Below are 14,530 nucleotides of genomic sequence, written 5' to 3' on the forward strand. Positions count from 1 at the left end.
AGTAACCAGTCACACCTGACTTCCACTAAACTTCCCCAAACTGATAAAAGGCGGAGCACTAGAGTATACTCTGAGCTAGGCAAAGCACAAGAAGGAACAGCAGTTTTGAGATGGCAGATGAACGAGGGAAGAAAGACAGCAAATCAAGAAGGGTGCGCAAGGAGGAAGATACCCTTGACCTTTCCAGCGGGAAGACGTTACTTTCAAAACACCTTTGGATTAAAACGCGTGATACCAGGAAACCAGACTGAAGAATGCTGCATTGTGTGTCGGAGATGCCCGGGGCCCTCCTGCACGGCTGACCGAGTCGGGAGAAGCGGCAGTCGCTGTGGTACCGTCCTTGGCTCCAAGATCAAAGAAAGATCAACAGAGGCAGTGAGTTGGGGAGACCGATGCAAGACCGGTCTGTGTTGAAGTCAAGGTTGCAAGCAGCAACACTGTATTAAGAACGAGATTACAGATTGGTAACACGTGTGATGAAAGACGCCAGGAAATCCTAAAGGCCATTGAATGTTTGAACTGTAGCAAAGAAGATACAATATTTGTGGCAGAGTGTTCCGGCACTGCGAGTGTGCTCAATCGAAGGTCTGTAAGAAATTCAGCCAAGAAGTGGGAGAAGCGAAAGTAATAGTGGTCCTGCGACGGTTTAAACAAAACCCACTGCCCAATCGAAAGTCTTCGGTTTTTGATACAAATCGGTCTGAGCCCAAACAAGGGGGATCCGTCGTTCAAGCCCGAATGAAGGAGACCAATTGTGAATGTTGTGCCGTAGGAGTCTGAGCCTGAACGAGGGGGATCTGTGGTCCGAGCCTGAATGTGGGAGGCCAATATACCTATACCTGTGCTTTGAACTGTTTCTCATGTCCAAGAAGCCAGAGTGTGTGTGAAGCTCAAACTTGCCGCTGTGTCCCGTGCTAACGTGGTGAAGGGAAGCCAACTGCTCAACTATCCGGACATATAATTTCTTGAACACTTTTCTTTTAGTTACATTGTTATCCCACACCATTTGTATTCAGTAGTAAGGATTGCAATAGGTTTATTAGCATAGGCCCTTTTATTTTGACAGACTGCTAGGCAGCGTTATTATTTGATGGTCGTAGCTTGCTCCCATCTTTAGATTTAGAATTAGATGGGTATTTAGCCAACCCATTGAAGTTCAATAAACACCCTTGAGCTGTGATCACTTGTGCCCGATACCATGCCTTCCTTACACACCCACCCAACCACCCACCCACCCACAACATCTACACAAGACCCCTCTTCGACGACCTGGATTTACTTAGTATCACATACACAAACGCATCACATACACAAACTATGTGGATGATACACAAATCCTCATCCCGCTCTCTGGCAACCACCAGACAATGTCAAATTTAACTTCATTTAACTGCCACCTACTAAATGATGACAAAACTGAAATCTTGCTCATCGGCACCCAAGCCCTACTTGCCAAACTTGACCCAGCCTACAGAGCTTTCACGATTGACAGCAGTTTCACCTACAGTAAAAACATTGGGTGTCCACCTTGATGCCACCCTTAATAGGACACATTACTTGAACTCCTTTGCCCGGTCTGCAGCACACACCACAAAACTCAAACATGCCAACAAACCATTTCTCGCCATCGAAAACCACCTCACCTTTACAAAAACCATTATCAGATCTAAACTAGACTATTGCAACGCACTCCTGACTGCCACTACGGAAAGGAACTTCTTCAGCATCTCCTAAAATAATTTGTGTTGGATTTAGTTTTACATACATTGTTTTTAATTGTACCTTACTTGGGAATTGTTCAGGCCTAAGTACAAAGGAAAATCAGTTGAACAAAATGGATGAACTTATCAATTCGATCTTCTTTGACGTTTCCAGGTACGGTACAAGCTTTGGCAAGAATTCTGAAGTGGGATTTTAGTGTTTTAAAGTTGCATGATCATCTAAAAAGGGAGTGTTTTATGGGTGTAGTTGAGAAAAATAAATAAAACACAATGACATTTTGCAGCACTATGGCATAGCATTAAGACACCGCTGATGAATCAATCATAGAGAAGCCTAAGCGCAAAGTAAAAACCACATAACATGTTCAGTCTCCATTTCAGAGGAAAAACGTGAGACGAAGCCGGTGAGTGGGTGAGGAGCAGTTGGGCATGGGCGACATACAACTTTGCGGGCCTTCCCATTGTTTTTGAGACTTTGTTCTGGCTGCTGCAGAAAGCGATTGTTCGCTGTAACGTGGGGGCAGATGTCCCAAGGGTCTGAAGGAAGGAGGATAGGATAGGATAAACCAGTAAAACAATGAAATTAAGTATTGAAGAATTGTTGCCTTGAATCCTTCCAAAGGAATCAAAGACCAGAGAAAATTGTCAAAGTTGTCTGGATTAAAAGTTACCAAGGTGAGATCACAGTTCCAGTAAGCCATACACGCATACACAAACAAAAATATTTAATTAAACTGTACTGAGCAGAAAGCAAAATAAACTGAACTCATCTATTCCAAGCCAGATGCAGCACAGCACATGAAAACCCTCCCCAACGCCTGGCTGTGAAATACCTCCAATTATGAAATTGTGCCAACCAGGATTTAGACTGATCTAGACATCATCCAAAGGAAAACTGATTAAAATATTATTACACAAACATCAAACAGGTACAGCTGGCAATGACTTTGAGACGTTACATGAAAGCAATGATTTCTTGCACAATAGCCACAATTTGGAAGTTAGGCAACTGATGTACAGCAATTAAGCAATTCTCCCAGGCTCACAAGAAGGTCCATGGAAAGTATATATGCACACCGAAGTAGCAGCTTGTTGAATTGCTTGAAACCTACCTTGTTCCTTGGCCACCTCGGGGAGATATGTAGCTGTTCGCTTCACTCCTTTCTCATTTATGAATTCAATTCTGATCCCATGCACCCCCACCTGCACAGGGAAAGGACTTGTGAGAGCAAGTTTATTAAGGGATTCTTACATCTGAAAGGAGCTAATTGGCAGATACCAGAGAATTAGGTGGGGTGAAAAACCTGAAAAGATTGTAGAACAAGAACTGGAGAGAACGCAAACTTACCTGTAACAAAAGTACTCTTAACAGATGTCACAAGATGCATATGATCACCAGAAGATTTCTTGAGATTGAACATATAATGTTTTTTAAGTGTAAGAGTGCAGAAGGAGGCGACAGACACACGTGGCATGTTTGTTGGCATAAACATTTATTTTATCAAAATGTAAGAGGAAACCTAACTCTAAGAGGGGTTTCTGTGCCTCAACTAAACACTAAGTTCTGTCAGGACATAAGTCTAAATTAAATATTCCACCCTCCTGCGTTAAAACCCATTTCTGTCCACTCTTAACTAAACTAGGGAAAATGCTGATCTTCTTGACGGTCCATCAAAAATGAGGTCCAATATTTTGGGTTGGCTTTGTTTGTATCACCGTTTCCTTTTTGGTCAACCTATTAATGTTCATAAACATGTTTTGCCCGATGATCCTCATGGGGGTTTGGGGGAATGGCTCCTTCTCCCCTGGTTTCTTCAGTGTCTCTTGAAGCACCGGTGATGCCAGACAGAAGGACTCACTTCCGCTGGTTACCACAGTTCACATGTTTCGGTGGCAGGGAAATGCTTCCCTTCCCCCGACAGATCTCAGAACCAATGTAGTAATTCACAGCACCAGGGGCAATGGCTCCTTTCCACTGGCCTTTCTCAGGCTTTATATGGTAGTTCCAACACAACAGTGGGAATGACTCCCTTCTCCTGGCCTTTCTCAGGCACTCTGTTGTGAGCCTCTCCAGTAGCTCAGGTAGGCAGACCTGGTACACTTCCCTGCCATGTACCGTCACAAAGAAGATACACAGTTGAGGAACTCCTCGTTGTTCACCTTGCGGGTACCCAACCCAGTCTCTTTCACTTTATTTGACTTATAATATACCGGTTCACTATCCTGCCAGATATAGTACTTTGCCCAAACCTGCTTATATTTTACAGTGATTAGGAATGGGTTGTCAGATTTACTAGGGGCTTAAATAAGTTGTGAAAGCTAGTTATTTAAAAAGGTATGGGATGCAGCCTTCAGGGATTGAGGCTACAACCACTGGCTGAAATAAATTACCATTGTGTAAATAGTAATACCAACAGGCAAGCGCTTATTAGAAAGTCAAAATTACAATTTTAAATGAATATTGCCAGATTTAATCTAACACGGTCAAAGAAAACAATACCCAAATAGAAAGTTACATTAGTAAGACAAACAAAATTCTGATTCTAATACAAAACGATAGCTAAACTGTATTGGTATGATGACACCTTGCCTAATAAACAAAGGCATGCCATAAACTGTAAAGACAACTCTACAAGAAAAAATTAAAGTGCATCAAATGCACCATCTCATAAATTACAGAAATATGGGGAGCATACAATATGCTGAAATGAGTTTTACCAACTGCATGGCCATCCGTTTCACCTCACTATGGGCTTTCTCAAGGTACAGAGGACACCAATATTACATCCAAGTAAATAAATAAAAAAACAGCAGCAAACTAAATCAGTAAAACATTTAAAACAATTGGAGTGGGGCAAAGGGGAAAGAAACAAAACAGTAAAAACATGTTAGACTTGTTGATCGTGTTCCGGTAATGGTACCAGACAGTATTTGAATCAGACTTTTTTTGTCTTGCTGATGTAACTTACTACCTTTGTATCATTTTCTTTGAATTGTACAAACCGTGTTAGATTAAATCTGTTAATATTCATTTTAAATGTTACTTCTGACTTTCTAATAAGTAACGCTTACCTGTTGGGAATACCATTTATTCAATTAGTTTCTTATATTTTAGTTCTGGGTCCCAGAACCACTTTAAATGGTTTCTTGTCTTTTCTTCTGTGGACCCGGGCAGCCTCTGTACCTTAATAGGAGCTCCTGGTCTTCGTCAGTGTCAGTGTTCTGAGGCTTCCAATGTCTTTCTCTCTGGTTCTTTGCCAGTGGCGGCTGGCGAGTTTGAAACCTGGGGGGGGGCGTACATTTTCCGGGGCAATTTCTGAGCAAGCGCACGGTGCACCACCTAAGGGGGCAGCAGGGGGTTCTCCCCCCGTGAATTTCTTTGAAAAATGTCCTCCAAAATGTGCAATTTACTGTGCAAAAACCCACCGAAATATGTCAGAAAGCATTAGGTTTTACATACTAATGGCATGGTGGTACATTATTGTTACGTGTGCAAGTGTGACAGTGTATTTTACAGCAGTTTGTATTGAGAATAGCTGGTACTATGGTTTATGTGTAAAGAAATTCATTATATAGTGCCTCTGTTACCCAGTCCTCCCTTGCCTCGTCGCGCCTTGAAACACTTGTGAATAGGCGCGTTAAAAATGCCATATCCTATTATATCATATCATATCATAAGCAAGGGTTGGGTTGGGTCAGGTGTGTCATGGACTCGTGGCCCTGACGTGCGCTCGAGGTTGCCTGCGAGTTGTGGGGGCTTCAGAGCAGCTGTAATGAGCTCCCTCCTGATGAAAGCCATGAAGAGTGGACTGGCAAGGCAGAGCCTTCCGAGAGAGGTACCGTGGCCAAGTGCTGGTGCTATACAGAATGACACCTGGGGGGCACAATAAGGAAAGTTAGAAGATGCTCTCCCAGCCGAACCGAGCCAGGAAGGACTCCGGTGGAGAAGGGAAGGAGTGTCACGCATGTATAGGTATGCAATTATTCCGGCATAGGTGCAGCGTGCCAAATAACCTTGTCAAAGCAATCCCGCTGGTGTAAGTTGCCTCGTGCTAATGGGGGCTGCTGTAACACTAGGTGCACAGTGCCTGCTCGTAATGCAGTGCAGTGAAAAAAAGTGCAATATTATTCAGCAGCTAAGAAGAGCACAGCACTAAAACTGAAAACAACAGCGTCCAGCACTACCATCAAGACGCAACAGCAAATAGCACGACCAGCAACCCCTAGAAGTGCACAGTACTGCAACCAAGCACCAACCAGCATTGTCATAAAGCCAAGGGTACCCGCAGCACAGGGCGCTACTACTAACTACTAAGCTGTAGTGTACAGCACTGCCACTGGGCTGCAGCAGCACAACGCACTACTACTAAGTCTTGGTGCCGAGCAGTGCCATGGGGCAGCATCCAGAACTGCCATTGACCACTGCCATCAGCCCCGAAAATATATAGCACAGCAATCACGCAGCATTAAACATCACTATCCTCAAGCCAAGTGTGACCAGCATTACCATTGAGCTCCAGCAGCACCACACAGCACTACCATGGACTACCAGCACCACACAGCGCTACCTTGGACTGCCAGGACCACACAGAACTATGTTCGACACAAGCAGTGTACAGACATACCATGAAGCCTTGGCTAGCATAACACACCACTGCAAACTCATCATTACATGCAAATACATGCATTGCCACTGAACTCATCAACACACAGCACTCCCACTGAGCAAAAGCGACATCTGCATACAGCACTACCACTGAGCCCTGAAACCAGCAGCAGACAGCACTACAGTCGAGCCTGAGGAGGACCCAATTAATCACAGTACTGCCAGTGCCAGTGAGCCCCAGAGCCGACAGCACAAAGGGCAACGATCGAGCCACCACAACATACAGCACTACCATCAAACCCCAGCCCCCGCAGCACCCAACACTACTCGTGCCCATCAGATCAGACCACAAAATCGAGCCCAAACAGAACACAGCACTACAAAAGAACCCTAGCAACACACACCTACCGTAACCAGCAGAACCGAGCAGTGCCATTATCAAGCCGGAGCCACATGCAGCACTACAGGCCAGACACCGCCGCACTGCCTCCGATCCCCGAAGTCCACTGCACACAACACCTCAATGGAGCGGAGCGCCACACAGCCCACTGCCATAATCCCAAACATAATTAAGCACACCCGTGGGGCACTGGTGTCTGCACCCGCCCCCCCCCCCCCCCAACCCCCTGAAAGCCATCAGCCGGGGACCTTGTCCGGTAGGGGTTATGCAGATTTTGGGAATAACTCAGTAAACTAGCACTCACCTTTGTAAAGCAGCACCAGTTCCAGACGCCACGAGGAGAGGACTGCAGCATTACAGGGAACGCCGGCACGGAGTTGTGGGGGCAGCGGGGCCGGCAGCGAGGCTTCAGGCTTATCTGGCTGGGAGGTGGGAGTTCAGGGGCAGGCGAAATAAGAGCCAGAGAGACTAGAGAGGCTATAGAGAGGGGCGAAGCGCTCGGGCGAGAGAATACACCGGACCCCAGTTGCAGTGTATGCTTCTCCCTTGTGCAAGAAGGCAGTGTGCTTGTAGGCCTGAACTTACAAGCTTACAAACTTAACTTGCAAGCAAGAAGCATACACTGCAACCCTGAACACGCGTCGCGGCCCACACAAGACCATGAACATGTGCCGCGGGCACAAGTACACGAACATTGTGCGGGCCGCAGCGCATATTCAGGTGGGCAGGATTGAATCAGGATTCAAGCATTAACCAAAAGTCTTGGTTGCTGCTTGAATCTGATTCCTGATTCAATCCTGCCCACCTGAATACGCACTGCGGCCCGCACACAAGAGTAAATTAATTTAAATTACTTGCAAGTTTCTTTTAACATAACTTACCTTTGTTAATCTTGGCTGGACAGGCTCCGTCAGCGTCGCTCAGGATGAGGCAGCACTGCAGCAGGCGAGCCGAGGCAGCACGTCCGGTCTGTGGATGGGCCTGGTGGTCCCTGGAAAAAGTCCATGTCGACACCACACCAGCAACAGGGCCCGGAAAGAAAGGACTAGAAGGCGAGGCACCGTGCGCCCATGACCCAACCCGACTCCACACACCACACGGATTGTCACTGGCTGGCAAACAGCTAATGACAATCCATCCAAAAAGTTGTTGCTATGCTCATGGCCCACAGGAGGAGACGAGTCAGACACTCTGGTATGCTTTTTTCGCAGAATACCAAGAGTGCAGGGCCACACCTCCAGCACCCCGCCAGCCTCTTGAATGGGCAAATGTGCGCGGAGCTACGATCTCCACGCACTCTACATGCAGAAATTCTACTAAATCGGGCCGCGCCGCAGTATCAGGCCTGGTCCAGGCCAGCAGCCCAGGCTGCAGAGCGGCAGATTAATTAATAAATAATCTTCCGCTCTCAGGTTTAATAAATGTATGTAAATAGCTCTTAAGAGAAAGAGAGACTCTCTTCTCTCTGTGGTGGGGGGGTGGTGCCCCCCCACCCAATGTAAGCAGCCACCACTATTCATTGCACTGCCAGCCGCGGCTCAGCAGCACTTAAGTGCAGCCGGGCTGTGCCTCTCTGCTCGACTGTGTGTGCACAAGTGCTTGTGCTCACGCCTTCTCCTACTGTTCTCAGTCTGCCGGTGTACGGCGGACCTGAGAGCGACGACCAAGTTCCTCCTAGTGCGTCCCAGTCAGTAGCATTAGTTTCTCAGTGTGCGGTATGGGTGCGTTGCTCGCGGTGCCTCCATGGAGGGTCTAACAACGGTCAGTCCTTCCTCCATCTTTAGGCCACTGGACATTCAAAAGCTAGAACGTTCAATCCAATTCTGATGAATTCATGCTGGTTTTGTGCCCGATCCTCGTCTCAGCATGTTGCAATGGGCAGTCGCTGGAATCAACCCTACTCTTCCTCGTCACAGTAATGGGGTTTTCAATGATCCTACAAACCTACATAGATGAGGATACTTGATTAGAGGAAGGTAACAAAGGAAGTGGGAAAGAGCTGTGTAAGCATTCCGAATCCGGCATCTGCCCACAATGTCCTCCCTGTGTTCCAGAGTGAGAATCCCTCTGCATTAGATCCTCCTGCTGAGTGGGACTATCAGATAGTGGCCTCTGCTCCCTGGCCTCATGGAAAGGGTCTCCCTCTTGGGGAGAAGGGACAATATCACAGGATTCGTCACATAAGAAATGTTTTTCATGTGCAATTAGTAACGCAAACCAGGAATAAAATATATATTTGAGAGCTTGATTAGAAATGCATTGAGCTGTTTGGCAGCAGCAGTGGAAAAAACATTGTGCTCAAATTAGGTTACAAAATTGATTTTGATTTGATCTTTAATCCAAAAGGGTCGCTGCCATATGGGTTGCAAGAGATGCTGCTCACCCTTCCAGATCATGGATCTGTGGGATTATGTTGCACGGATTCCCCTGGAGTAGGGATCCCCTCTAGTGTATTACACTATTGCCTTTCTCTATTGGAGCATTGTGAAGTGGTTGAAAGGAACGGGGGATACATATGGACGAGACGGGTCAAGTATGTGGACAAAATGGGTCAAGTACGTGGACGGAACAGGTCAAGTATATGGACGGAACGGGTCAAGTATGTGGACGGAACGCGTGAAGTGGATGGAACAGGTGAAGTAGGTAAAACAAACGAAGTGTGTGGACGAAACAGGTTAAATGGTAGAACGGATGAAGTAGGTGGATGAACGGGTGATGTGGTTGGAACTGGTGAAGTGGGTGGAGTGGGTGAAGTGGATGGAACGTTGTGAAATGGGTGGAACCGGTGAAGTGGATGGAACGTGTGAAATGGGTGGAACCGGTAAAGTCGAGGGAACGTGTGAAGATGACGTATGTGGATGGATGATGCATGGAGAAAGGATAAATAACGTGGGTAGAACGAATGAAAGGAGCAGACCGGATGATGAAGGATGACATGCATAGATCGGACGAAGTGCACTGATCAGAAGGAATACATAGAACTGATCGAACTGATAGTGCGCATAGAACTGAGCAAGTTCATGCAACAGATGGAATGGAGGGCCCAGAATGGACACTGTACAAAAATTATAGAGTGTATAGAATGATATGAAGTGCATAAAATGGTTGGAGTGCATAAAAAGGTTGGAGTGAATAGAACGGCTTGGAGTGCATGGAACGGATTGGAGTGCATGGAACGGTCGTAATGCATGGAAAGGATGGAGTACATGAAACTATTGGAGTGGGCTCGATCTCAAGCACCCAAGGTAAACCACCATATCACATCTCCACGCTTACTCTCTTCTTTACACCACTACTCAACTAGAACACAGCGATACTATGACACCATTCGGTATAGCTGTTCTCATACCATCATTTGCCTCATACTCCCCATCACCCTAAATAAACACTGCTGGTTACACACCCTCCAGCCTAGGCGTTCTCCTCAGGCCTAACGCAGCCAGAATCGGTCTGGATAACAACCTGCCAGAACGAACACATACTCTTGATCTCTCAACCACCACACCTACCGCTAAGAAGCAGCTATCACACGAATGCCACACCAGCTGCACACATATCCGGTGCTCACACACACCTTTATGACTCTCTCTATTCTCTCTACTGACTTGAACTTCGTTCCCCGAGGGCGTTCAACCTACCAGCGCCTTGAGATCATACCAATGGTACATAAGGCGCTATATACATGCAAAGTAACATAATATTATATTGTGCATATCCAATGGGGCCAAGCAGAATCTGCATCAGGGCGCAGATGGTATAATTTGTTGAACAGAAAGCAGAACCGTCATCATGGGCCACTATTCAAAAAGGAAGATTTTTAACTTGTTCCTAAATTCACACAGGGAGACTATTTTACGAAGAACATTTGGCAACATATTCCAGGCTCGTGGACCTGCAGAGAAAAACCATCTGTCACCCCAGGAGAGAGAGATTTAGAGGATGGTACTTCCAGAAAAAGTTGTCCCGAAGATCGGAGTGAGCGGTTTTGATGCTAAACAGCAATTATTGACGAGGCCATGAAGACACTTAAAACCAGAGGGGTCTTAAAAAGGACTCTCTGCTACAATGGAAGCCAATGGAGACTTATGTGAGGCTGGGAGATCATTGATTTCCTAGGCAAAGAAAAAAATAGGGTGAATTCTGAGTCACCTGCAGTCTCTGCATTTGATTTTTTGGGATGCCCATAAGAAGGGCATTACAATAAATGAAGCTTGGAGTTAACTAATGCCCCGACCACCACTGGGAGGTCTTCCTCTGAAATAGGAGGTAGCAGAGGTTTCAGCAGTTGAAGATGGACGCAAACCGCTTTCACCATTTGATTAACCTGCAGGTTACAATTTATATTGGCCTGCCAAATGCAGCCAAGGTTCTTTACCTTAGGTTAAAAGATTTTAGGAACTTCAAAGAGTGCTGGACATGAGACACATTGTAGAATATTTTATAGTTTCTTCTTATACCCAAATACAATAACTTTGGTTTTCGATGAATTCAGTTGAAGCTTATTCTCCAGCATCCCTGTTTTTATTTTGTCTGAACAAGATAATCCTCCATCAATCGCTTACACTGGTTGTTTTAGCCGAACATAAATGTGCATCGTCGGCATATGAATGATATTGAAAATCAAATTGGATGAAAATACTCAACAATGGACACCCCGTAAACATTAAATAATAATGAGGATAAGGAAGAACCCTGGGGCACACCACATTCAGCCTTTCTTCTCCTACCCATGATCCCTCAACTAATTCCACTCTTACGGTCTCAGATCTTGCACTCTATTTCACTTCTACGTCTCCTCATTTAGATCTTTAATTGAATCATCCAGCATGCTAGTCGTTCCCTTGAACCCTATCTCTCAAGGAGATTTTTGCTGGGTGTGTTCCCCATCACTAATGAGGCTACCCTACTTCATGCTTGTGCTCAAACGACCTCCTCCCCACTGGAGCCCATACCACTTGCTCTTATTCATAAAGTCTACCCTCTACTTGTTGCCTACCTTACAATTTTGTTCTACTCTTGTCTATCCTCTTCGGTTTTTCCATCTTCATTTAAGCATGCTACCATTATTCCAATCTTGAAAAAACCTGCTGATCGTCCTATTTCACTCCTACCTTATCTTTCTAAAATTCTTGAATGTATTGTTTTCCCTCAGGTCTCTACTTTTGTTTCTCGTAATTCTATTTTTCCTTGTTTTCAATTTGGATTTCGTCCTGGTTATTCTACCGAGACTGCTTTTCTCTCTTTGGACTCTCTTCAATCTGCACGTCATGCTAAGCATTCCGCTCTCCTTATTCTCTTGGATCTTTCTGCAGCTTTAGACACTGTTGATCACACACTTCTACTGTCTGCTCGCTCCTCTTTTGGCTTTTCTGGCTCCACTTCATCTTGGTTTGAGTCATACGTGTCCCAGATGACTTTGACTCCTGGGCTGGGTTTCTTCTAAAACGTGTACACTCATCTATGGTGTTCCTCAACGTTCTGGTTCTTCGTCCTTTCATTTTCACTCTTGCTCTTCATACCTCCTCGCTTGCTGGGGTTATCGCTTCCTTTGGATTCTCTCATCACTTTCATGCTGATGACATGCAGCTCTTTCTTTCCTTTCCGCACTTTTTATCATCTCTGACTAATCTAAGATGGCTCTCTTCATCATCGTTTAAAATTACATTTTCTATGTCTAGTTTTTAAAATCGCTTCAAGGTCTTGCACCTCCTTATCTTTCTTCTCTCAATTTATTCTCCTTTACTTCGTCGTTCTTCTAATTTCCTGCTTATGGTTCCTCGGCCTCCCTTTGCTCAATCTTGTTTATTCTTTCTCTCTTTTGGCACTTCTACACTGGAATGCTCCCCCTCTCTCTCTTCGTACCATCACTGTTTATTCATCCTTTCGGGTCTCCTTGCGATTCTTCCTCTTTTTTGACTGGTTTATAAAGTTACTGTAACCACGGATATATGCTGCGTTTTAAACGTTCATCTAATTTTATTTTATCGTTCTGGTTCCTATATTCAGCGCTTTGGTGTAAAGCGCTATAAAAAAAAACAAATACAAAAACAAATACCGTAGAGAATCATACAAATGAGGGCGCAGCTTAACTTGTTGGGTGCAGTTAGTTAAAAAAAGAGATGAACCATTTCAAGGAATCCTGGGACACCATAGACGATCTTGAGATAAGAATGTCAAAGTCAACTGTATCGAAGGCTGCCGATAGGTCCTGCATGACGAGCATGCTGATGTCACCCGCATCAGCAGCCCTCAACCTATCATACCAAACAGAGAGAAGTGCCGTCTCAGTACCGTATCCTGATTTATAGACATCCAAAATCTCATATTTTTCCAAGACACTCTAGAGTTGCATAGTGACTATTTCCTACAGGATCTTGGCAGGTCATAGAAGATAGAAGACCGCCAATTGGTCGGTAGTTTGAGATGACCTTATGATCTAATGTGTTCTTTTTTTGTTTTTCAAGAAGTGGTGATCTGTCGGGATACAGCCCTGGGCTAATGAGGCATTAACAACTGATAAAATAGGCCCACTTATGCAGGTGCATTGTATTCTGGCTAAATATGTTGGGATGGGATCATAGTTAAAATTTGTTGGTTTGAGCTTACAGATGAGGTTGCATACCGTCTCCAGATTAGTGGGAGAGAATACAAACAGGGGAGGAGTCGATTCTACTGCAGGTGCATCGTCTAAATTTATAATTGCAACCTGTTGATCGACTGAGAATCAATTTCCTTCCGGATTGGTTTTATTTTATCCAGAAATGGAATACATTCGCCAAATTAAGCGATGAAGGGAGATGGGGAATAGTACATAGAGGAGAGGCAAAATTCTTGGAACTTTTAAGGGTGGCAATACAATCACAATTATTTTGTAGAAGTAACCTTTAGGTCTGATAGATTTAGGAACATTTTGAATTGGATTGAAAGGGAGACAGACCACTAAGTAGCTGCTTACTCGTAATAGTAAGCAGTTTTATTTTGCTACCTAAGAATTGTACTTAAGTACTCAAGGCTTTCCCAGGTTGTACATGTTTTGCTGGGATAGCAAATGTTACCACAAAATAATCTAACCAGGTAACAGGAATATTTTCATGATAACAGGGTTTTTTTCTCTGAATAATTCGAGGTCCAAACATGACCACCTGTATGAGATACAGACTCATTAAGTAGCTGAATATCATGTGATTGTAAGGTATCTCTAAACTGAATGCAATCCAAATAGTCTGGCTTATTGCACCAGATGTTAAAATCGCCCAAGTTGATCATGTTGGAATAACAATGCTTCTGTGCCAAGATAAGCATCAACACTATTTAGAAAAGAGCTAGCAGAGCCAGGTCTATAACAGAGAATGAACTGATATGATTAATTAAAAGATATACAATATTTAACCAATAAATGAAAGTGTGAAACGGAACTGGCAGTGAACCATGATTGTTACAATAAGAATATCTAATTTTAAAGTTTTAATAAGCTCATTGAGTGCAACAGCGTGTTTAATTGCTGATCTTGCACTGATCAGAGCCACCTGCAATAAAGGATTCACATAATATGAACATGGTGTCCAGTCAAAGGGTTGAATGCATTTTTTCAAATTACAATAGATTTGAAACAAAAAAAAAGACCGGAAAAAAAGGTTGAATGCCTTTTTAAAAACATTTTTTTTTTGGTTTCCGTATAGGAAAAAAAAAAGTGGTTTTTACACTAAAAACGGGGATTTGGGGGGACCCGCCCTGCCAAAAAAAAAAAAAATATTCGACCTTTTTTTTCCCGGTCCTTTGACTCAAAAGTATTGTATTCTAATC

General features: G+C 44.4%; 1 protein-coding gene across 4 annotated transcripts in view; it reads right to left on the reverse strand.

Moving 5' to 3' along the window:
- Positions 1-14,530, reverse strand: part of AMMECR1L (AMMECR1 like) — a 510,558-nt gene that overhangs the window by 77,403 nt on the left and 418,625 nt on the right. For all 4 annotated transcript variants that reach the window (XM_069617808.1, XM_069617806.1, XM_069617807.1 and 1 more), the window contains one exon: positions 2,834-2,924. In XM_069617808.1, coding sequence (XP_069473909.1) covers positions 2,834-2,924 — 91 coding nt within the window. The remainder of the gene's footprint in view (positions 1-2,833; positions 2,925-14,530) is intronic.

Source organism: Ambystoma mexicanum, chromosome 10 (assembly GCF_040938575.1).
Source record: "Ambystoma mexicanum isolate Mex_15411 chromosome 10, UKY_AmexF1_1, whole genome shotgun sequence".
NCBI classification, from domain to species: Eukaryota; Metazoa; Chordata; class Amphibia; order Caudata; family Ambystomatidae; genus Ambystoma; species Ambystoma mexicanum.